The 24,286-nt window shown below is 47.6% G+C and overlaps 1 protein-coding gene and 1 pseudogene across 1 annotated transcript in view; one reads left to right on the plus strand and one right to left on the minus strand.

Moving 5' to 3' along the window:
• Positions 1-24,286, plus strand: part of COL15A1 (collagen type XV alpha 1 chain) — a 117,977-nt gene that overhangs the window by 53,532 nt on the left and 40,159 nt on the right. Inside the window, exons 7-16 of the mRNA XM_002743145.7 lie at positions 762-874; positions 3,351-3,485; positions 4,791-4,943; positions 11,623-11,772; positions 12,182-12,325; positions 16,581-16,634; positions 18,207-18,266; positions 19,467-19,559; positions 20,716-20,841; positions 21,735-21,797. Coding sequence (XP_002743191.1) covers positions 762-874; positions 3,351-3,485; positions 4,791-4,943; positions 11,623-11,772; positions 12,182-12,325; positions 16,581-16,634; positions 18,207-18,266; positions 19,467-19,559; positions 20,716-20,841; positions 21,735-21,797 — 1,091 coding nt within the window. The remainder of the gene's footprint in view (positions 1-761; positions 875-3,350; positions 3,486-4,790; positions 4,944-11,622; positions 11,773-12,181; positions 12,326-16,580; positions 16,635-18,206; positions 18,267-19,466; positions 19,560-20,715; positions 20,842-21,734; positions 21,798-24,286) is intronic.
• On the minus strand, positions 10,037-10,135 carry LOC118148323 (U6 spliceosomal RNA; annotated as a pseudogene).

Genomic DNA, 24,286 nt, shown 5'->3' on the forward strand with positions numbered 1-24,286 from the left:
ACATCCGGCTATGTTTTATATTTTAGTAGAGATGGGGTTTCACCATGTTGGCCAGGCTGGTCTCCGAACTCCTGACCTCAAGTGATCTGCCCACCTCAGCCTCCCAAAGTGCTGGGATTACAGACTGGTTTTTAAATTGTAAAAGAAAGATACACATGAGGGAACAATTCAATTAATGTTTGGCTGTTTAAACTAGAAAAAAATAGTCTCTTCTCCTATCCTCTGGAAAGTATCAATACTAAACACTGTGGTTTAGCTAAATATATGAATATATAGGCACATACATACATATATACACACACACACATTTGTGTATATGTCATACAGTAATCATTATTATATAACATGAATATGTTGTGTAGTCATTATATATAATAATGATACGTCATGTATACTCATAGTTTTCTATTTTACACATGTAAAACCATAACAATGAACATTTATCGGTTGCTTACTCTATGCCAGGGGCTGTCCTCAATGCTTTATTCGCATTAACTTACTTAGTCCTTATGACACAGTACTCAAAAGCACCCTTTGAGGTAGGAATTATTGTAATCCCCCATTTCTAGATAAGGACAGCGCCTGGAATGGAAACCACAGCCGCCTTGCCCTGTTATGTTGTTCTGCAACTTGTTTTTTTTTCCCCCTTGACCCTGTGTCATGGTATCTGAACATCTTTCCAAGTGAGTGGGTGAAGAGATACCTCATTCTTTTCTAAGACCACAAGATGATATTGATAGCAGGGTGCCTGCTTCCTGTAGGGTCTGGTGAGATCCTGAATGACACGCTGGAAGGAGTTCATTCTGTGGGTGGTGACACCATTACTGACAGCGGCTCAGGGGCTGGGGCCTTCCTTAACATCGCTGAAGAAAAGGTGAGTAGATGGTGAATTTCATTTGATTAGTCAGTAGGAGACTTATTTGCTTATTTCAAACTTGATGATGATTTTATTGAGCACCAGAGAGAACCACGAGGGTTTTGGTTGAACAGCATCAAGATTGCCTCTGTCCTCGTGGTACAGAGGAGGTCAGAGTCCCAGGGCCACAGAGGCTCTCCAGGGATGCACAGGACTGGTGGGGGACACAGAGTACAAGCTTGTCCTCACACTTGCCTGTGATGAGTGTCCAGGCCTCACCAACACAACCCCGCCCTCCTGCTCAGTTGTGAAGACACGTAGCTTTATCAGCCCTCTAGTCCTCTTCAAGACAATCAGATTAACTGCAGGAATTCATGCTATTGTTTGGTAATTGGCTTTTACACCTGCGAAGCCAGTTTTTAAAATGCTGGGCTCCCTAGGGTACAAAATTGAAGCATAAATAGTTTTCTCACGATGGTCCCTGCTGAAAACCCACAATGCCAGTTCATTCTTTCCCTTCTCCTGGGATGAAAACTTAAGACAGTTCTCACAGTTCTCTCAATCACTATCTGGTAATAGTCAATTTTCACAGATTTTAAAAGTCAAGCCCAACATAATATCCAAAATTCCACAAAATTACAAACACAGTTTCCCCTCCATACTCAGGCCTGCTGCACACTAGGAATCCGCCAGGAAAAGGAAGCATGGTTAGAGTTTCCTCTATTTTCTGACTTCTCCTCCTTATCCTCATGACCTCCCCATCTCTAGAGCTATTGTTAACATCTGCAGGGGCCGGCCCACCTGGAGAAAAGGGCACAGATGTGCCTGGCTGGTCAAATTGAGTCTGGGCTTTTCGTGTGGAAGATGCCTGTTGTTGAAACTCTCATGGGGGCTTTTGTGGTTCCTGGGAGAGCTTCCTGCAGGGGATCTAGGATCAAAGTTCCATCGCTGGCTTTGTAACTTCTGCCTGGGCTTCCACTGCATACGGGGTGCCCTGATCTTCCTTATGGCCCGTTCAGCACAGCCCACCTCAGCATGGCTTTAGCCAGCTCCCTTGGAGAGATTATATCTTGTCTATCTCCAGCAAAACAACTGCAGGACCAATATGTTTTGCTTCGCCATCCCTCTTCCCTCTCTCTCCTCTCCTCTTTCCCTCCTCTCCCCTTTCTTTCTCTTCTCCTCCTTTCCCCTCCCCTCCCCTCCTCTCTCTTCCTTTCCCCTTTCCTCATCTCTCCTGCTTTTCCCACTTCCCTCCTCTTCTTTCTCCCTCACCTCCCCTCCTCTCCTCTCCCCTTTCTCTCTCTTTCTTGTCCCTCTCTCCCAACTCTGGATCTAAATGGCTCCCTCCTTTCACCTTTGTCTCCCTGGAGAGAATCAGACACCAGTCCCTGTGCCTCCCAAATTCCAAGAAACACATACCCAGCTCACCAAATGGTTTGGAGTGAAAAGAGGGGAGAAGAGTCAAAGCACACTGAAAACTCTTTCCAAAGGAATTCTTGCTCTCCAGGCACCCAACCCAAAATGAGTCCTGTGCGGTTTCTTACACAGCCTGGAGGTGGGAGATGGGCAGAAGCTGGTAGAACGGGCGCCATTTCCTTGTCTTAGCATGGGGAGATTACCCGATACCTGTGAAATTCCACTTGCCCTTTTGGGCTTTTGCTGATGCTGAGTCAGAAAGAGTCTCATTTTAACATCCTGGGACCTCAACTTTTCTCTTCCTGTTTTTTGGGACAGTAATTCTGCAAGGACTCAATATGTTTTATGAAAAAGGGGCTCTGTGGTCACCTTACTTTGGGAAATGCTGCACTCTACATTCCCCTTTTTACAGATTCTAAGAAGCCCTGCAGCAAGGAAATCTTTTCAACTTTGATTAGCCCGGTGTTTTATGTAACCAAAAGAACCACCTTTTTGCATTAAATAAACAAACTTTGGGAAATGAGGAAGGACATAGTTTGGTGTCACAGCACCAAAGCTGCTCTCTCTTTCCATTTCCCGCATTGCTGTGAAACCTTCAGAGAATCTGCCTGTGCATTCCCAAAGGAAACTGAGTCACAGGGAAAGAGAAGAAGCAGGAATGTCTCTGTCTCCCAGTCTAGAGAAGGCTGAGGAGGCCAGAGGTGCTGCCTGCACATTTCTGAAGCACCACCCATGGGCAAAGACATTGTCTAATGGCTTCTGGATGGGTCCATGGGGAAGTCACAGGGAGGCGATGTGTCTCAGTAGAAATATCTAGAGCTAGACCGGGCTGACTCAGGAGCAGTGATTTCCCTGTTACTGCAGGTACAAACAGACACTGGGAATCAAACACAAGACATAGGTGCCTGGGCAGTCTCACCCATCCCTGGAATTATGAAACAATAGATGTGGAAGTCCTTGAGGGAAAGAAGCCACAGAAATGCAGTGATTGGAGGAGGCTGGGCAGTCTGTTCTCTCAGCCACAGGCATGTTGATGGGGCCTCAGTGATGTGGCCTCTTGTGAGGCCTTTGTTTTCAGAATTTAGCAGCAACAGCAGCCGGACTGGCCGAGGCAGCCATCAGCACTGCTGGGGAAACAGAGGCTGGCAGTGTGCCCACCGGGGGACCAACCCTCTCTATGTCCACCCAGAACCCAGAGGACGGGGTCACTCCAGTAAGTAGCTCCGAGTGCAAGCTCTCCTTCCCTGTGCCTGGGGTTGGGGGTTGTGTTGGGTGGGAGGAGTCACTGGCTTTCCCCATCTGTCTCCGAAACACAGTGACGGTCTCATGGGGCTGGTCTGTTGGAGTAAGCACTAAGTAACATTGACCATTCAGTGGCGGGGTGCAGAGTACCACACTGTGCTGGGCACCAGGCCCAGTTTTAGGGATCAATAGTAAATAGGATAGACCTGATTCCTGAAGACAGGGTGGTAAGAGGGGCTGTGGTAGGTGGTAGGTGAAGCACAGGATGCGCTGGGAGCACTGAAAAGGAGTCCTGGAGCCCAGACTCGGGGGCACAGAAGCTTCCTGGGGAAAGGATGCTGAAGGCGGCCTGAGAGGGTAAGAAGTCGTCATCTAGCAGAGCGGGTGAGACAGGCGTTTCAGCAAGGTGGGCTGGCAGGTGCAGAGGCCTGGAGCCTGAAGAAGGGCAGCACGCCTGCAGGTCAAGTGTGAGTCAGGGGTCGGGGAGAGGTGGCTGGAGAGCTCTGAGGGCACAGAGAAGATTCAGCAGAAGTAGGGAGTCACTGAAGGGTAAGAAACCAGGAACGGATGTAGCCAGATTAGAATTCCAGAAGATCGCCTGACTACCGAGTGGAGAAAGGATGGGGAAGCGAACTTGGAGAAAGGGGATGGAGGCTGTGTTGAAGGTCAGGTGAGTGGTGGTGTCAGCTTGCTCTGGAGTGTGGCTAACAATGACATGTCCTCCCGGAAGTCCCAGTGAGCAAGGAACTGAGAAGCATACATTGAATTTGTCCACTCACGGTGATGGCCTTGGGGAGAGCAGCCTCAGAGTTGTCAGAGCAGTGGAAGCCAGACGGCACTGGGCTAGGGAGAGAGCGGGACAGGGAGTGGTCCATGAGAGTAGACTACCTTCAACAAGAAAGAGGTGGAGTCTCAGGACCTGAACTTCTGTCCCAACGCAGTGACTTAAGCACCAGTAGAAGCTGCACTCTCTGATTAGGGGACAGGTTGGAAAGGCTGCTGGTGAGCCCATGCCCCTCGGGGTTGGCAGGGAGGCGCTGATGGCACAGCACATAGGTGGGATGCTGGGGTGGTCTCGTGAGGAACCCAGGCTTCTGTATTTCTGTCTGATGTCTCACTGTTTATGTGTGAGGTGAGGTCTTGGTGTAGAGGTGCTTTGACAGGGAGCACGTGGAGAACGCAGTGCTGGAGGGGCCCTGGCTGGCTCTTCCGCACCACACTGTGGTGGATCAGCATCATGGGACACTGACCTGGTTCATGCTGACTTTCTATTCAGGGTCCAGATAATGAAGAGGTTTTAGCAGCAACAGCAGTGGGAGAGGCCAAGGTGCCCGCCAGCACGCCTGGGGAAGCAGAGGCCAGTGGTATGCCTTCCGGGGAGCCGGACCTCTCCATATCCACCCAGAGCCTCAGGGAAGAGGCCACTGTGGTAAGGATCGTGCAGAGCCCAGAGGTCAAGGTCATGGCAGGAGCAGCCCCTGGCCTTCTCAGAGTGTGGGGCTCCTGCTCAGCAAACCCAGGGGAGCCTGAGGCAGGGAAGTCTCTGACCAAATACTCAGTTGGGAGTGGAGTTTGCCAAGGCATTGGGTGAGTGTGGTGAAGCCCCTGGAGGCCAGTGGGCAGCAGGGCCATGGGGATGGGTGAGTTGGAGAGGAAGCATGTGTCATAGAGCTGCATGCAGAACCCTGCTGCCTTCACCTGCGGGGGGCGAGAGCCAGAATGGAGGAGTGGCAAGCTTTCAGAGGGCAGCGGGAGTCAGGCTTCATGAAGCAATCCCCAGTAGGGGTCAGAAGGCATGGCCAGCCTTCCCAGCCCTCTCCTCATGCAGCGCGCAGACACTGTCCAGCTCCTGACAGCAGGACACAGCATCCCAAGGCACTTGGCCAGTCTGTCCCTATGCTGTCTCTACAATGGGTGCCCTCAAGTTCTTCCAGCTCAGCTGATTCAAACCTGAACTCCTCCTTTCCACTCCTGTCTTCCCACCTCAGATGAATGGGACCATCATCTTCCAGTCACCTAATCCAGCATTTTCTTTTCTCTCCCTTGAGTTCTACATCCTATCAACCATCAAGTCTTATTGATTTTTTCTGCCCCAACACATCATGAATCGCTGACTCTGTCCTTCTCCAGTGCTGGCCCCTGCACTGAGTTGCTGCATCCCCAGCCCAGGCCATTGCTAAGGGCCCTATCTGGCCTCCTCCATCCTCTCACAGCTTGTCTCCAGTCTGCCAGCCCCCTGCCTGGAAGCTTCCTATCACTCTTCTCTGCAGACCAGCTCCCTTTCTGGCCTGAGAGTCCTTGCAGGGTCTGGCCTGCCCAACCTTGCTGACCAACTCTTGGGCCCCTCCTCTCTGGCTCTCAGCACTTCAGCTACATTGACCTTCCAGTTTCTCCATCATGCCTCTCTTCTTCTCGCCTCATATCCTCTTCTCTCTGCTGAGAACCTTTCTCCCTTCTCTCCTCCTTTTAATTCTTGCTTATCCTTTAGAGTTCAGCTCAAATATCACTTCCTCAAGACCATGTCATTCGGCACTGTGAAATCTCCCCTCTCTTGTCCTCAGAAGGCCTCATCTTCATTCTAGTTGATAATAAACTTGGCAAATAGTTCATGTCTGGCTCCCTACCGGAATGTAAGCTCTGCTAAAACAGAGATTACAGATACAGTATGTTGTTGATTGACGTACTTTATTCCTGACTAATGGTAGGCGCTGGATCTGCTGAGTGAGTGAATGGCTGGGTAATCAGGATGTCACAGATCAACAACCCTGGCCTTTGATGTCATTGCACGCACTTGTGCCCCTGGTCTGTGCTCGTCAGGCAGTCTTCAGCCTTTTAGCATGCATGCTGGGAAGCCTTACAGTGGGGGGAACATGCACTGAGGGCGCCTTCTGCCACTGGGCAGTTGTATGGATTATTTTATTGAACAAAATGGTTTCTCCTTCTTCTTCCTTTTCCAGTTGTCCTTTCTCTTCCTCTTCCTTGCCTCCCTTCCCTTTCCCTTTTCTTTGAAGTCACATCACAGAGTGGGAAAGCCAGGGATCAGGTCCCAGTTCTACCAAGTCTTAGCTTCATAGAAAGTAGAACTTGACCAGTAGAGTTGTCTGAAAATAGAAGGGCTGCCTGTAGAGGTGGTGAGATCCTAGTTACTGGAGGTGTATAAGCTGTAAAGGAAGAGTATCTGAAACAAGTCTCATTCAATTTGGGAAGTTTATTTTGCCAGGGTTAAGGATGTGCCCATGACACAGCCTCAGGAGCTCCTGATGACATGTGTCCAAGGTGATTGGGGCATAGCTTGGTTTTATGCATTTTAGGGAGGCATGAGATATCAATCAATATTTGTAAGATGTACCTTGGTTCTGTCCAGAAATGCAGGACAACTCAAAGTGGGGAGGTGTTTCATCTACTGTAAACACCTTCCACGGTTTAGGTAGATAAAAGATAAACTATTGCATTCTTTCGAGTTTCTGATTAACCTTTCCAAAGGAAGCCATCAGATATGCATTTATTTCAGTGGGAAGAGGGATGACTTTTAGTTCTGCATTTCCTTTGTCTGTAAGGAATTTCCTTATGGACAAATTGTGAGGGAGGTATGTGCCTTTCTTATCTGAGTAGGTATTTTTTTAAGGGAATAGAATGGGAGGCAGGTTTGCCCTAAGCAATTCCCAGCTTGATTTTTCCCTTTGGCTTAGTGATTTTGAGGTCCTGAGATTTATTTTCCTTTCACATTTCCCCCTTTTTAAAAGCATTTTAAAGAAAATGAATATCTAGTCTCAGGTTTCATTGGTCTCTCATGGCTAGGACGATTTATTCCTAGACAGGTAGGTCCCATGTTATTAGCAAAGTTCATTTTTAGCAGGTTGTAAAGTCTCATATTCTGCAAAAAAAAATAGGGGAAAAAAGGGAGAAAAACAACAACTAAAAAAAGAAGAACAATCCTGGAAAATTGATATAGGTCATATTACTCTGAAGCCCACACATCAGTAGGCAGCTATGAAAGTGGCTTATGTATGTAAATAGGTTGCTGTTATTTTCCTCTGAAGTTTAATTTGTCTAGCTTCAGTTCACAGGCCTTAAAAAAAGCATGGATTAATTTTTAGTGATTTCAAATCAGGAAAAGTGGGGGAAAAAAGAAAAGTAAGAAGAAAAAAAAATTGAAAGCATGATTTTGGAGACTTGTGGCCAGGAAGAATTTTAGAATTCAGTCCAAACTGTAGAAAATAGTAAAAATTGAGAAACATTAGGCAAGACCAAAATCTAACAACAGGTGTTCTGTAGTTTTTTTTAAAACATAATGTTCTCTTTCCAGTTCCATTTTTACTAAATAAAAATTATAGGACAAATTCTTTTGCAAATTAAGTTTTAGTCTTATTGTACTTGGCCTGAGTATTTGCATAAAGTCAACAAGCATAGTTCTTTGCCATATAGGTTCCTCTTTTTTTTAAATTGACGTTTTTGGAACTTTATTCCATAAAGAAGCTCATATTTGACTTCAGTGCCTTAAGCACAGCCCAGGCCTGCAAATACCTGTATTAATTGGGTCAAGTCCTCACCTTGAGGTCTTAAGAAAACTTGGGGCTCCTGAGCCTGTCAGAAAGTGACATTCTTTATCTACCACAGGTCAGGAATCTGTACAGAGATTGTGTAGACAAAGTATGAGGCAAGGGGCTTTTATTGGCTCTATACATCAACTTTGGTTCCTTAAAGGAGTCTGTATCTGATAGCATGCCATTCAAGTCAAAACCTTGGTAAAATAGCCAGTGTCTTCAATTGTGTTTTATTTCAAAGGAAAACAGATTGTTACCACACTACGCAAATAACTGTATTGTCATAGGTTAAGAACACTACGCAAATAACTGTATTGTCATAGGTTAAGAATACTCACAATTAATGTCCAAGTTTGGAGAAATCAGGTAGAAATATGCTCCAAATTTTGTTTATATGAGTATATTTTATTCCATTTTGTTGTTGTTGTTGAGACTGAGTTTCACTCTTGTCACCCAGGCTGGAATGCAGTGGCATGATCTCAGCTCACTGCAACCTCTGCCTCCCAGGTTCAAGAGATTCTCATGCCTCAGCCTCCCAAGTAGCTGGGATCACAGGCATGCACCACCACACCTGGCTGATTTTTGTATTTTTAGTAGAGATGGGGTTTCACCATGCTGGTCTCAAATTCCTGACCTCAGGTGATCCACCCACCTCAGCCTCCCAAAGTGCTGGGTTTATAGGCATGAGCCACTGCACTGGCCCCCCCCCCTTTTTTTTAAGGGAGGAACTGAGCTGTGGCCTAGCATTTTAGTGGAGTAGGTCAAAGTGTCCTGGTTGCAGGTGAGACTCCACATTGTGTCACCACTGTCATTTCTACCCTCTTACGTGTCTCAGTTTATCTCTCTGTAGTTCTAGCACCTCCAAGAGGGCTCAAAATCAAAATGCAAAGTGACCAGCTCCTGTGTGTCCTTCCTGGACAAGGCTTTTTAAACTAATTTTGTTGGGGGTTTCCTGTAGGGTTGCTGCATGTCTTGGGGCGGTCAACCCCCCAGACACACACACTTGGCCTCCAGTCACCCAGGGGCACATTTCAGCTGGGAAGAGCAAAATGCCCTTTCTCTTTAGAACTGAGGAAACTCATTCTCCTATTTATCTGTGAAAACGATAGTTCAATTCCTCATGCAAAATGCTCACATGAGCCAATTGAGATTAATTTCAGGAGGAAAAGCAATGAGAAGAGATCCTTTAGAATGCACCTCTGAACTAGAATTAGGGTCCTAAACAATAGCATCCTAGGAGAAAAAAATAAACAGCTGAGACCACTTCCTTTAAATTGTCCCCAGCCACCTCTGACTTTGTAGCTCTCATCCACCATTATACACACCAAGGTCAAATCCTCTCACAGTACAAGGTAATCGCTGGTACCCCCAAAAGCCAAAGAGGTCAGGTCTTACAATAGAGGAGAGCAGAGCTTTAGACCTAAGAAGAATCTGCCCATGACTCTTGAAACTCCACAAAAAAAATGGAACACTTTTAAAAGGGGCAGGTGGTGCCTTTGTTCTGAGTTCTTGAAGGGGTTTGAGTCATGAGAAGCTTTCTCTCTCTCTCTCTCTCTCTCTCTCTCTCTCTCTCTATATATATATATATATATATATATATATTTTTTTTTTTTTTTTTTTTTTTTTTTTTGAGACAGTCTCGCTCTGTCGCCCAGGCTGGAGTGCAGTGGCATGATCTTGGCTCACTGCAGCCTCCACCTCCATGTTCAAGTGATTCTTCTGCCTCAGTCTTCTGAGTAGCTGGGAATACAGTCACATGCCACCACACCCAACTAATTTTTGTAATTTTAGTAGAGATGGGGTTTCACCATATTGGCCAGGCTGGTCCCAAACTCCTGACCTTGTGGTATGCCTGCCTTGGCCTCTCAAAGTGCTGGGGTTACAGGTGTGAGCCACCACACTGGGCCCTAGATTTTTTTGGTACTGAAGATGGCAAAGGAGGAAGGAAATACAGGATAGAAGAAAAGTAAATGAAAGAAAAAAATTATTATTATTATTATTATTTCTTTTGATTGGCCATGCAAATCTTCTCTGTATCGTTCCAATTTTTAGTATATGTGTGCCGAAGTGAGCACAAGAAAAAAATTATTAAGACAGGAAGCAAACACAGCAACCGTGTGCATGTTTTGCTTTTTTTCCCCTCTCTTGCAGCTGTGAGAAATTTTAGCCAATTCAGAGACGCCTTGTTACCCATAATTTAGAATCCTCATTCAGATTTGACCAAGTCAGGTAGAGTTGGTCAAATCTGATGGGAGAAAGACCAGAACAACAACCAAAAAAAACCCCTAACAATATGATTACTGAGCGCTCTAATAGTAAGGAGAAATTAAGAACAGCTGGCTGTTAATCTTAACTTTAGCCAAGAAAACCTCAGTTCAGCTTCTCACTAGGGATGGGCCTTAGGCTGAAGACTGCCTTCTACCATTCTGGAAGCAGAAAAAACCTTAAAGTTGCCTTCCCTGTTGGAAGTGAGCTCAAACTCCAGAAAGAAGTTAAGTGCCTTCCATCATCCTAGAAACAGGAAAACTTGCCTGCCTTGTTGGAAGCAAGTAAAACTCAAAAAAAGAAATTATACAGTAAAATAAACTTTATATCTCGACCAAATTTTGGGAGATCAGGAATTCTCTGGAGGGGAGGCTTCCAGGCCTCAGCAGATTACCCTATTGGTTTGAACCATAAAGAAAGCTCAAGCTGGTACCAAACACCAATAATAGATTTGTCAAAGGTCAGGGGCATCTCCACTCAGAATCAACTCTTTGTGGTTGCCAAAATGTGAACCCCAAATATCTGAGACAGATCTCAGGAAAGTTAAGAAGTTTATTTTGCGAAGGGTAAGGACATGCCCATGACACAATGACACAACCTCAGGAGGTCCTGATGACCTGTGCCCAAGGTGGTTGGAGCAGAGCTTGGTTTCATGCATTTTAGGGAGACATGAGACATCCATCAGTTTATGTAAGGTGTACCTTGGTTCTGTCCAGAAAGGAGGGACAAACGAAGTGGGGAGGGGGCTTCCAGGTCATAGGTGGATAAGAGACAAACAGTTGCATTCTTTTGAGTTTCTGATTAGCCTTTCCAAAGGAAGCAAGCCGAAGTATTTATCTCAGTAAGCAGAGGGATAACTTTGAGTTCTGTCTGTCCTTTGTCTGCAAGGAATTTCCTTGTGAATAAATTATCAGGAGGGTACGTAGCTTTTTTATTTTAGTAGCTATCTTGTTAGGGATAGAATAGGAGACAGATTTGCCCTAAGCAGCTCCCAGATTGATTTTTTCCCCTTTGGTTTAATGGTGGGGATCCTGAGATTTATTTTCCTTTCACAAAGCTAAGGCCAGAGAAGTGCTTGGCAGAGATGAGCTAGAGGGAACTCTGAGGTGGGTGGGGGATGCCCTGAGAGGTGTGTTCTAATGCTGGAGGTGAAGGTGTGGTCCTGGAGGAGCAAAGGAAAGAGATGCATGGAGCCTCCAGTTATCTGAGGCCCCAGCACTTTCCACCCTGCAGCCTCACACCCCCTGAACCAGGGGCATGGGTGAAGGGGCGCAGCTCCTCATGCCAATTTCATTTCAGGGTCCAAACAGTGAAGAGAGTTTAACAACAGCCACAGCTGCAATCGAAGTACCCCTCAGTACTTTCGAGGATGAGGAAGCCAGTGGGATCCCCACAGACGTCCTGGCTCCCATCACAGCCACCATGGCCCCTGAGCAGGCAGTCACTTCTGTAAGTGTCATCTGGCATCCTCTTTGGCTCACAGGGGAGAGTCAAGTCTGCATTGTGAGACAATAGTTCTCCTTGGCCTTGGCAGGGGCACCTGCACCTCGGTTATGAGCACATGTCTAGTGGGCAATGGCCGGAGGGAGGCAGGATGCAATGCGGGAGCGTGGCAGTGGCTCCAGCCCTGCTCCCTCCTAGCCTTGCTCAAGAATTTTCTCATAGAGATGAGTGGTCCACAGTTGGCGCTGAGGCTTAGAGGAGATGCGTATTTCAGAAGGGGTATGCTGGGGTAACGATGATTGTAGATAAGAATGTGCTTTGAAACTGGACTAGCACTGCAGAAATGAGTTACCCCAACTCCCCGGCTGCCTTGTGAGCCAGGAGAGGTGACACATAATGCTGGTTTTGTTTTCAGGGTCCTGGTCATGAAGAAGACTTGGCAGCAGCCACCACAGCGAAGCCCCCCACCACAGCTGGTAGTGAAGAGTCTGGCAGCCTTCCCCCTGATGGGCCACCGCTGCCTCTGCCCACAGCGGCTCCTGAAAGAGGAGTCACTCCAGTAAGTGGCATAGAGCTGTAAAGATTTGACTTGCCAGACCTTACGGGGAGGGAAAGAAAAGCCAGAATTGTGGGAGGGTTGGCCCCAGCTTTGTCAGAGGCAGGTTTTCACGTTGGTTTGCAAATTTGGGCATTCGAGGGCCTTTAACCTGGGGAACACTTGAGGAGATGGCAACCATAGAGAAAAAGCAAGAGATGAAAATCAAGGGGACCTAGCTGTGTGTCCCAAACTGATCTTTGGACTGAACTGAGTTCTAACAGTCAGTGCTGTTACAGGGGCAAAGCTGACAATAAGACGTGGTGGGTCTGTAGAGGGGATAAGAGCATCAGCTCTGTGTGTGTGTTGGGGGTGACCTCCAAGTCCCTGCCAGCATGAATTCTTATGACTCTTGGCTGCAACTGTGGGCCCTTAAGCAAATCCTTTAATTTTTTTGGTCCTCTGTTTCCTCATCTGTGAAAATGAATGACTGCAAGGCGAAGTCCGAGAATGCAGGTTGGAGAATGTTTACAAAGCTCTGTACACACACCTGGGGTTGTCACTACTTAAGGGCTATAACTGTGTCTTTTAGAAATGGGAAACCTAGAGCTGGTCCTCAGCTTCAGCTTGTGTGAAGCAGGGACTGAATTTGCTCTTGCAATGTGAACACATTTTTAAAGGAAGCCATCTCTGTGGTGACCAGCATGGTCTCATTAGTTTCCCAAGTACCGCTTGGTCATGCACACTTTGAAAGCCACGACTCAAGCTACAGTCATGTGGCCCATTGGCCACAGTGTGGCAGGACTGACCTGTGAGGGGACAGGCTGTGGGACGGGAGATCAGGAGAACCTCCTGAGGTCCTGAATGTCCCTTGTTCTGGGGCTTCTTCCAGCAGTTGTCACGCTGCTGTCTGTCTCTTTAGAGTGGTCTTCCATTCATTCGTTGATTCACTCGTTGACTGGACACATAGCGGCTCTGGGCCCGCAGTTGGGACACTTGTAGATATAGATGATTGTGACCTCACTCCTGTTCCCAATGAATTTACAATCAAGGAGCAGGAAATATACCATCTGAACTGACATTGGTTAAGTACTTTGTGCTCCAAGTTTATCTGGTTCCCTTCGCACCACGTCTCTTCGGTATAAGGTGAATGGGAGGTAGGGTGCGGAGAGGTAAAGTCATCTGGCACTGTTGCCTGCCTCTAAGAGGTGCACCTGGGATTTGAACCTGTGCATGCTGGCCTGCAGAGCTTGAGCTCTTGAGCTTCACACAGCTGAAGTCTTCATCTGTGAGAGTGTGGTCTGGTGGAAAGACCCTGGACTGGGGCCCAGGAGGTCGAGGTTCCGTTTCCAGGGATGCCGCTGGCTTGTGGTGTGCCCTGGACCTCCTTGTCATCATCTATAAAAGGAAAAAGATGAACAACTCTGGCTTTCAACTCGCACATTAGAGATGCCTGGAAAGCTTAAAACAATGTGGATGTCTGAGTCCAGTGCTAGACCAGTAACTGAGACACTGGGACTGGGACTTTGGGCTTGCAGGGCATCCTTGTGGGCAGCCAGCTCTGGACCCACCTGCCCACGCGCTGTGACTTCCTAAACAACATCCTCTGCTCTTCTGCACCTCACCCCAAGGTATACACAAAGCACCAAGTTCAAATCTCCCCAGTGATGGCACATCAGGCACAGACAGAGCCAGTCCTCCTTTTTCTTTTTCTTTCTCTTTTTAACTTTTTATTATTGAAAACTTAAAAACGTCACAAAGGAGCTTAGAATAGTACAATTAACCCCCATAAACCTGTCACTCAGTTTGAATAATTATCAACGCTTTGCCAATCTTTCTTCACCTGTTCCACCTCCTACCACCAAAGTTTTTGTAGGGAAGGGGAACACCGGAGTATTTAAAAATCAACCCCAAACATCCTATCACTTAACTGGTAAATCATTCACTGTGTATGGCTGATAGCGTGATCTGGTACCTTTTTTTTTTTTTTTGTCACAGCCACAGTGTCTTAATCCATCTAACAAAATTAGCCGTGGTTCCTTCATGTTCTCTAATGCCCTGGTTATTTTGTTTCAAAATACCTCTTTCCAGTTAGTTTGTTTGAATCTGAATCCAAACAAGGTCTACACATTGCATTTGGTTGACATGCCTCTTAAGTTTGTCTTAATCTCTCATTTTCGCCGGCCTTCTTTTTCCCTTTTGCCATTAATTTGTTAAAGAAACTGGGTCAGTTTCTTCCTTAGACCCTTTGTGTTTTCAGCTTTGAGAAGTCAGTCTGGTAAGGCTGGCTGTGCTCATGGAGTGTGAGGGTTACTGCTACTGGGAAGGTCTTTGTCTACATATGTTAACCACTGTTAAGAGTGCATATTGCTGACCCAGAAACTTCTCTTCTAGCAATTGATTCTAATGGAGGTAGTCTGATAGCCTTTGTTGCTGTTGTTTAAAAAAAGGCTTTGTTTATGGGATGCTAATCTCAGTATTGTCCATAATAGAAAAAATTTGGGTATAATTTAATCAGCCAACAATAGAAGTTTCATTGAATTAAAATGTAGTCAAACAATGGAGCGTTATGTAGGTATTAAAACTATACTTGTTAGGAATATTTAATGATGGGGGAAATGCTTAGCATACAATGTAAGTGAAAGAAGCTAGCTATAAACCTGAGTATAGTGTGTGGTTAGCTATTTAAAAACACTAGAAGGAAATACCCTCTGTAAATGTTGGCAGTTGCCACAAAGTGGTGTAACTGTGGAAGGTTGTTAGGGTCTTAATACATTGTGGTGTTTTCCACTATCGGGGTTACAGTGTTTATGACATTTTTTAAAAGCTCTGAGAAGGCAAAGAGACAGAAAGAGAGACAGACACAGAGAGTGTTAGCGACAGAATGACAGAGAGAGAGAGCTGGAGACATGGACACACAGCGTTTCTTCCTGGTGTGTAACTGATGAAGACAGATTGCCGCTAAGTACCCCCTTTAGGATCTGCAGCGAACTCAGATGAATGCCCAATTCCCGAGCAGAGAGTCTAAAAACACAGGATTGTCAAGAACGCCACCGTGGAATATCAATTGAATCAGGTTTTTGTTTGTTTTTCTGTTTTGTTTTGGTTTTTTTTTTTGAGATAGGGTCTCACTCTGTTGCTCAGACTGGAGTGCAGTGGCGTGACCTTGGCTCACCGCAGCCTCAACCTCTCAGGCTCAAGTGATTCTCCTACCTCAGCCTCCAGAGTAGCTGGGATTACAGGCATGGCCCACTACTGCCCAGCTAATTTTTGTATTTTTTTTTTTTTTTTTAAAGTAGAGATGGGATTTCACCATGTTGGCCAGGCTGGTCTTGAACTCCTGACCTCAAATGATTCACCTGCCTCAGCCTCCCAAAGTGCTGGGATTACAGGCACGAGCCACTGTGCCCGGCCTCTAGGATCAGTACTGGTCACAGATATGTGGCAGTCAGGCAAGCTGTTCTGCTGTGGTGACTGCAGGTAAGTTTCAATCTCACAGTTACCATGGCACTGCAGCTTGCCTGGCTCTGCCACATATCTGTGGCCAAGTTTCTTCACATCTCTCTGTCTCAGTTGACTCATGCATAAAATGGGAATCATAATGAGAGAAACCACCTCTTGATTTGTGAGGATTAAATGAGTTTATATGTGGAAAACATGACCCAACACATAGTACATGCTCAATAAATTAGCTGTCTAGAATTATTTTGCAGATGAGGCCCAGAAAGGATTAGAGCTTTGCTCAAGTTCACATAGCTCTCAGGGGTCCAGTAGGAGTGAGAGCCTTTGTCTCTGGACTTTTTGGTGCTTTGGTTTTCTGCACTGTTTACAACCACTGTCTTTAGACGGGAGCCAGAAGTTGATTAGCAAAGCCCACACTGGTCACAATGATGTCATTACATTTCTAAGGACTGACTAATAGATCTTAGTGAATATATAGAGAATGTTGCCCTGAAAATGAAGTAATATATTTAAAAATATGTGTTATGCAACACAAGTGAGAGAGAAGACTGATTGTCAGGGGTGGGGGACTCCAAATGCCAGGATCTTCCCACTAGTCCTTTGGCAGATGGGCACTGGGAGCCTATTGTCTGCCGGTGCAGGAGATGCTGCAGTGATCAGGCAGCCTCTCTCTTCACGGGGCTCCCTGACTTCAGCCCAGGGCAAGCCCCAGCTCATGCCCAGCTCACTGACCAGGATCAGGGAATGTCATCAGAACTCAGCAGCCCCATGTCCCAATACCTTGTGGCCATGTTTTAACCAAATCTTCTTGTTTTAGGCTCAAAGAGAACACGTGGGAATGAAAGAACAGGCTGGGCCCGAAGGAGAAAAGGTTTGTGCTATGACCATCCCGGGGAGCACTTTGGCTCCTGATCAAGTGTCCCAAGCATGTTATTTGGGTTTGATTTAGTCTGTTCTGATCAAGGGGATTGTAGAAGCACAAAGAGGGCTGAGCCCAAAAGAAGTGGACTTGTAGGTCTGGGACATCATGAAGAGGGCACCAGGCAGTTCTGGCTGAGTCTCTTCTCACCACCCAGTGACTATGGCCGAGTACCTTGACCTCTGTGGGCCTTGGCTTCTCTGTCAATTATCAAAGGGTCCTATGAATCCACACCTGGCTCTTCCTGTGAAAATGTTGGGTAGACAAAAGCTTCTGAGGACCACAGGCCTGGATTTGCCTCTTTGTAGCTGTAGAATCTCCCGAAAGTCCTTTACTATTTCTTTGCTCCAGTTTCTGCATCTGTAAAGTGGGGGTGGTGATGATAACCCTGTGGTGTGGGATGAAATGAGGGGATGTTTATGGAAGTGCTTTAGCTGGTGTCAGTCACCGCAGAAATAACAAATTCCTCTAACCAAAACAGCTGCTGGCATTAAGCTGTTCCCAAGTGGGGATATGTCCACAGTGACCCCAGTCAAGAGATCCTGCCCAGGGAGCCTGCTCTAGCCATAGGCAGCAACTTGGCTACCTATGGAAACCTCCTTATCTCCACCATGACCCTGGTCCTCTGCCCACCTTGCCTGCCTCTGGGCTGCACGGAGGCTGTTCCTTGTGGTAGTTGATGCTCCTGCCCTGCGGCCTTCTAAGTCTGCCCCCCAGGGTGTGGGGAAGGGAGGGCTGGGGCTGGGGAGGTCAATGTCCTCACCTCTCTCTGCCACTGGCCACCCCAGTGGACATCAGATGCCAGCAGGGCTTGGGTACAGCAGGAGGCTCTGAGAGGAGGCCTCACAACACACAGATTTTGGGGCTTGACGTTTCCACTCTTTTTGGCTCATCAGGCCATCCCGTCACCTTATTTGTCAGGAAAGCCATTTCTCTGGGCACTTTTTGACAGCCAGAACCTCCTGGGATGCTACTCTGCATTTTCTTTCATCTGTCTCCTTTCCAAATGGGTGCTTCTGCCATTCTAAAAGCATTTTCTGAGCACTGGCCTTGTGCCAGGTGCTGAGACCTGGAGGTGATTCAGGCACTGTGCCTGCTCTTGAGGGGCACACGGTCCCAGAGGGGCAGACTGTGAGCAATGACGTTCCTGTAAAGGACACAGGCCCTGGTGGGAAGAGCAGGTGGGCAGGGCAGGCTTCAGGGAGGCCATATTGGGCCTGAGCACTGGTGCTGTAACGGGGCTCAGACCAGAAAGCGGGGAATAAATCCCGGAAGAAGGGAGTGTGTGTGCTATGTGTGCTGATGCTGGTCAGCTCTTTCCACCACAGCCCGTGCCCTCCAAGTGTGGCACAGAAACAAAGGGCTTCTGAGCCTGGGGTGGAGCAAGGCCTCCCCTTGAGCTGTCTCGCCATTTTCCACTCCTATGTGACCCTGATTTTAAAGATGTGCCTGATTTCTACAAAAAGGTGGGGACACAGGAGGAACAGGGTTCCAGCACTTCACTGACCATTTTGCTTTCTTTAGGGTGATGCTGGGGAGGAGCTTCCTAGCCCTCCTGAACCTTCCAGGCCTGTTGGACCCACGGTGAGATTCCCATCTAGGTTTGTCACACACACAGGTGCAAGACCAGGGATGCAGCCAAAACAGCTGCAGGCTGAGGACTCTCCTTATTGGCCCCCAAAGTATCTTACAGTTAGACCCCAGGGCCTTCTGCCTCTACTAGGACTCCACAGTGTGCAGCGGCAGAATTGATTTCTATCCAGTTTATATCCTGTACCTTGATTGTCCCAGAAGTTCTTCGAACTCAACACTTCCTCAAACTGGACTCATTACCCATGCCCCAGACCTGCTCCTCCTCCTGGGTTTCCCCATCTCTGGGAATGGCACCCCATCTACCTGGTCACCAAGAGAGGGACATCCTTGAGTGGTCCTCTTCCTTTCCCAGCCCTGTCCAGTGTGTCTCCAAGTTCCCCTGAGTCTAGCTGTGCAATGCCTCCTCCTCCTCTCTTGGGCAATGGCACCAGCCTCCTAACTGGTCTCCCTGCCTCTCTATCACCACTTCCCTTCTCCCACACACATGTGCTCACCACTGTGACCTTCCTAAATCCAGCTGTACCCCAAAAACCCAGCTCTTCCTTGGTGCCTCTCCAGGGTACTCAGTATACACACATTCGATGAATGAATTAGGCCCTGCCTGGTTTCCATCTTCAAGAGTTAAGTACTAGAAAGGTGTTTTGGAGATTCTCCTGTTTCTTCAGATATGTTTGATGGCATTCAAGTACGCACTGAGAGCCCGCTGGGTGCTTGGCCCCCTTGGACTCTGGGTACTCAGTGTGTCTAAGGTTTGGGCCAGCCCTTGAGAAGTTCTAGTTTAGAGGAGCTGACAGACACACGCACAACTAAGCTTCAAGCAGCTGACTGAGAACTTGATAGAGGCTAGTGGGAGCACCAAGAAGGGAGAGAAGAATTCTGCCTGGAAATGGGGTAGGGAGGGCTTCATGGAGGAGGAGACTGCGGAACTGGGCCTTGAAGGATGGGTAGGGAATTGAAAAGCAGGAAAGGAGGCTGAAGACATGAGTGGGCTGCAAAGCTGGGAGGCAGCAAGGGAGGAAGGTAGCTGGAGAGGGGAGTGGGAGAAAAGACAGAGGGAAAATGGGGAGCTGAAGTTACCGGGCTACAGAATATGGGAAATATTTCCCCATTTGGGGGAAAACTTTCAGTGACGTGGCTGTCCTTGAAATCTGACAGTTGAATACAAGTTGTGGAAATTTCTTCTCTCTCCAGGTGGGAGCAGAGGTGGAGGGCTCTGGCCTGGGCTGGGGCTCGGGCGTCAGCTCCGGCTCTGGTGACCTGGTGGGCAGTGAGGAGCTGCTGAGAGTGAGTGTGAAGGAGGACGTGACATGGTGTCTGGGACTGCCTTCAAAATAACCCCAGAGGGAGGGACCTGGGGTCAGGGACAGATGAAACCAGACCGGCTACCACTGGGGTTGCTGGTGGTGAGCTCATGGGGGTTCATCCTCCTTTTCCCTATATATGTTTGAAATTGTCTGCTTTGATCAGTGGCATTGTAAGTGAGTACGAGCCTACATTTATCTTCAGGACCTTCTTGCCCACCTGCTTCCTTTCCTCAGTGGGCTTCTCAAGCAGGCTTCCCCGCAGCAGGTGTGCCCACTGCCCTTCACCTCTGCCAGTTGGCTTTTGACTCTCCCTCCCCCTCCTCTCACCCTGTTCATTAAAGAGAACTGCTGGCCTCGTCTCTGGGTGGCACATTCTATTTCAGCTTCCAGAACCTTCCTGAAATCTCCTTCCCTTATGCACCCCCTCCCTGCCTCCATCTCCAGGCCTCCATCTCCAGACCACTCTTTCTCTCTTGGTGCCTCTTGCTCCCCTGGCCCCCTGCCAAGGCTGTGGCTCCACCAGTCCTTTCCGAAATTGCCCCCAGGGGAGCTTCTTCCTTCTCTGGCAGCAGCTGTTGCCTCTGTCCCTGGGCACCTGTACTGAATCCCCAGTTGAAAGCTTCACTTGGCTGCCCCTCATGGCCAGGGCTAGATGGGTTCTAGACTCTGTTGTTAAATGGAATGGGAGCCAAATGAATCTCCCAGCCTGGTGGGTCAGCCAGCCGAGCAATGAGCTAAAAACACTAGTACACTTCAGAAAGAGTTTTAACAACAAGGCTATCCAACAGGCAGCTTTTGACTGACCTCACAGTTCACCGGAAAACTCAGTTCACCAGAACACTTCTCAGGAATTCCAGCTAATTGGGTTTTGTATTCAGCCGTTTGGGAGAAAACACGATACGATGGGCTCAGAAAGACCAAGATTCAAATCCCAGCTCTCCTACTAATTAGCTGTGTGTCTGAGAGCCCTTGAGTTGCATGATCTCACTGAGACTCAGTTTCCCCATCTGTGAAGTGGGAGCACCAATCCCTACTTGTAGGATTGTTGTAAGAATTTGAGAGACTGTATGAAGCACATATTCAGTATCTCATTCAGTATTCCCCCACTGTTTCTAACAGAGTATCTGTGTTTTTAGGGTCCTCCAGGGCCCCCAGGCCCACCTGGCTTACCTGGGATTCCAGGAAAACCAGGAACTGATGTTTTCATGGGACCGCCTGGATCTCCTGGAGAGGACGGAGCTGCTGGTGAAACTGGGCCCCCGGTGAGCAACTGAAGTCTTCTCCCCATCTCTGCGGCTCTGGGGCTTCCTTTAGCTGGGGAGCGGTGTACAGATTGCAAAACCCAGCACTGTTCAAGGTTCATGGTGGGGAGAGAGCAGTTCACAGTTTGTAAACAGAAATCCTCCTCATCTGAATCATTGTTGAGATTCCAGAGAAGCAGCAGCCAAGAAAAACATCATCCTACTTATCATTTCACTGCTTTATCACAGTCAGTGCAGATGGCCCCCAACTTACAAATAGTTGAGCTTATGATGTTTGTGACTTTATAATGGTGCAAAAGCAATACACATTCAGTACCTTGAGTACCCATGCAACCATTCTGTTTTCACTTTTAACACTTTATTACAAAATAGGCTTTGTGTTTGATGACTTTGCCCAGCTATAGGCTAATGGAAGTGTTCTGAGCACGTTTAAGGTAGGCTAGGCTAAGCTGTGTTCGGTAGGTTAGATGTATTAAATGCATTTTGGACTTAAGATATTTTCAACTTACAATTGGTTTATCAGATGTAGCCCCACTGTAACTCAAGAAGCATCTGTATAGAAGACACAGATTCATAAAGAATCTTGGAATCATAGGCCATCAGGGCTGGACCTGGGGTGGGAGACCCTTGGAGACCATTTGGTCCAACGCTGCCTCTAACTTCCCCACAGAGGAGGAAATGGGATTCAGAGAGTGAAGGACAGTTATCCACAGGTGCACAGTCAGCAGTGACCCAGCCTGGGCTGAGGACTAGTTTCCTGCCTTCCACTTGACATGAGACCCTGGGCCCACCAGCCTCACCTGCCTCCCAACCCTGCCCTCTTTTTCTAACAAGCGTATGTATGTGATTCTTAGCAGAAATGTTGTGGGTTGATTGTCACTGATGTTCCCTAGGGCCCTGAGGGACAGCCTGGAGTTGATGGAGCCACCGGCCTTCCCGGGATGAAAGGGGAGAAGGTAAGGGAAACACGGAAGGGTCCCAACACATGGGAGCCACCAGGCCCACACTACTCTTTCTGACCTCTAAACCTGACCTTGCCTCTTATGTGACTGACCTCCTGGCCCCTGAAATCCCCTGCTAGCCACTTCTGCTGGATGTCCCTATCATGGGACTCATGATGCCCAAACCTGAACTCAGCACCTTCCCTGCCCACTCTCGTGTGTCCCTAGCTTCAGTGAATGGCGTTGCCATCTACCCAGTCACCTGGAGCCAGAAATGGAATCTTCTCTAACTACTCCTTCCCTCCCTTTCCTGCTGTGATTGGTCAGTGCCAAGATGGCCCAGTCTGACCTCCTCCTCTCTCACCTTTCTCTCCCCATGGAGTTGGACTCATTGCTTCTCACTTGCATGGTGGCCTTGTGCTCCCCATCGCTGCCCATTCTCTCCACCCACCCTCCAGCCTCCTGCCCAGTTCATCTTCCTGTAGCAGGCTCTCGTCAGCCCCTCCCTGGTCCCTGAGAAAAGATCCAGGGCTTCACTGCCTGTAGGACAGAGCCTAGCTCTGTGCAGACCTCTAGCGCTTCCTGATTCACATGGGCTGCCTCTCTCCAGTGCATCCCCCAACTCCTCACATGGGCTCTTGGCCAGTGGGCCAGCTCTGCCCACATGCTCTGGGCACACTCTTCCCTTCTGGCCTCCTGGTCTTTGCAGGTGGTTTTCTCCTTGTTTGGGATGTCCTTTTCCTTTTCTCATCCTCTAAGACCTAGTTTAGATACATCCTCTGGGGAGCTCTCCCTGAGTCATCATGAACAGAAAGCATCCCTCCTTCCTCTGCTTTCTATTAGCATCATAGGAAGCTCCTGTGCTATGAGAACATCTCTAGCCAGTGACTCTAAAGATGTTAGCTTACCTGTCTGCTCCTCACCCGACCCTGACATAAAGCATGCAGTACTGCCTCTGTCTCCTTAGAACCTAGCACAGACCTCTATTATGTTTGATACATGAATGAAACTTCCTTCAGACACCGTTAGTCTGCTTTTCCCAGTCTGGCCTGCCTTCATCCTCTTCATTCTCTGTCTGTAAGCTGGTCCTGCCTCCTATCTGCAAACCTGTGCTGGTGCTACCCGGGGCACGCATGTGTGTGTGTGTGTGTGTGTGTGTGTGTGTGTAGGAGTAGTTCCTGCTTCTGCAGGGTTCCCAGTTTAATAAGACAAGCATGTCTGTCAAAGGAAGGCAGTAAAGACAAGGTGAGCCCTGTGCTAGGGATGTGATCAGAGGGTTTTACTGGGGTATAGAGGACGAAGAGTCCCTCTCAGCTGGGATGGAAAGTGGGACCTTCTGTGGCCTTCTCACAGATAAAGACGTGGAAAATGCTGACTCTTTAGACACCGCCATGAACTGAATTTCTAGTTTCCATCAGCTCAAGTATGTTTATTTTAATTGGAGCCATAACTCAATTTTCTTGGAAAGCTTATTTCTCAGAAAAAGGAACAGTTGTCAAGCTTTATGGAACTCATTTTACATGTAGTAACGGTTTCATAAGAAATTAAAGTTTGCAGGAAACACCACAGACCTATCTTCCTACCTGTTCTTCTTCCCAGCTTCCCGCCACCCACCCACACTCACCCCTCCCATACTCTGTCTCGAACTTAAAGATACCCACGCCCACAACTGCATACAAAACACCCTTGCACAAACACTCTGCAGCTGCTTGAAGAATCAGCAGTGCATAGAGCAGCAGCAGGCGTGCCTAGGGTGAATGTTGGAGATCAATCACGTTTGTTTCTGAAATTTGCTAAGCATCTCAGTTCGTTGCACTGTGTACATATGAGGTTTTCTGATCAAGTTAAGGCAGACTTGGAAGAACTTGGGAATTTGCATCTGGAGAGCGGGCAGGAAACTTTACACATGATATTTACCTTAAAAACAAAACAAAATAAAAAAAAAAAAATAAACCAAGGTATGTAAAATAATAAAACATGTGCTAAAGGAAATGAACAGCTTCAGGGCTGTAATAGATCATAAGATCCAATGATTCATTTGATCCTTGACTCCCCTTCAACAATATCTGTCCTTCAGCTTGCATACCTCCAGTGCCAAGGAACTCATCTCCTGCCCAGGCAGTGCCTTGCACAGTTATATGGACCCACTTGTAGGGAAGCCTTTCTGTCTGCTGTGGTGAAATCAGCCTTCCTTCTCTTTAGCATGGCACATAGACCAAGCTAGGCATTGATCTAGAATGGAGTTTTCCCTACAGGGAATAAAGTTCAGGTTATTTATCGGAAAAAAAGTTTTTATATATAATAATAATTATTATAAAATATGAGACTGAGATCAAAATATGATGCTCATTAACAATTCATCAAGTATTATAAGTAGGAGCTAAGCTATGAGGACATATGGATGTAAGAATTATGCAACAGACTTTGGGGCTTGAGGAAAAGGGTGGGAGGGGGTGAGGGATAAAAGAGTACAGGCTGGCTGCAGTGTACACTGCTCAGGTGGT

This window comes from Callithrix jacchus, chromosome 1, assembly GCF_049354715.1.
Source record: "Callithrix jacchus isolate 240 chromosome 1, calJac240_pri, whole genome shotgun sequence".
Classification (NCBI taxonomy): Eukaryota; Metazoa; Chordata; class Mammalia; order Primates; family Cebidae; genus Callithrix; species Callithrix jacchus.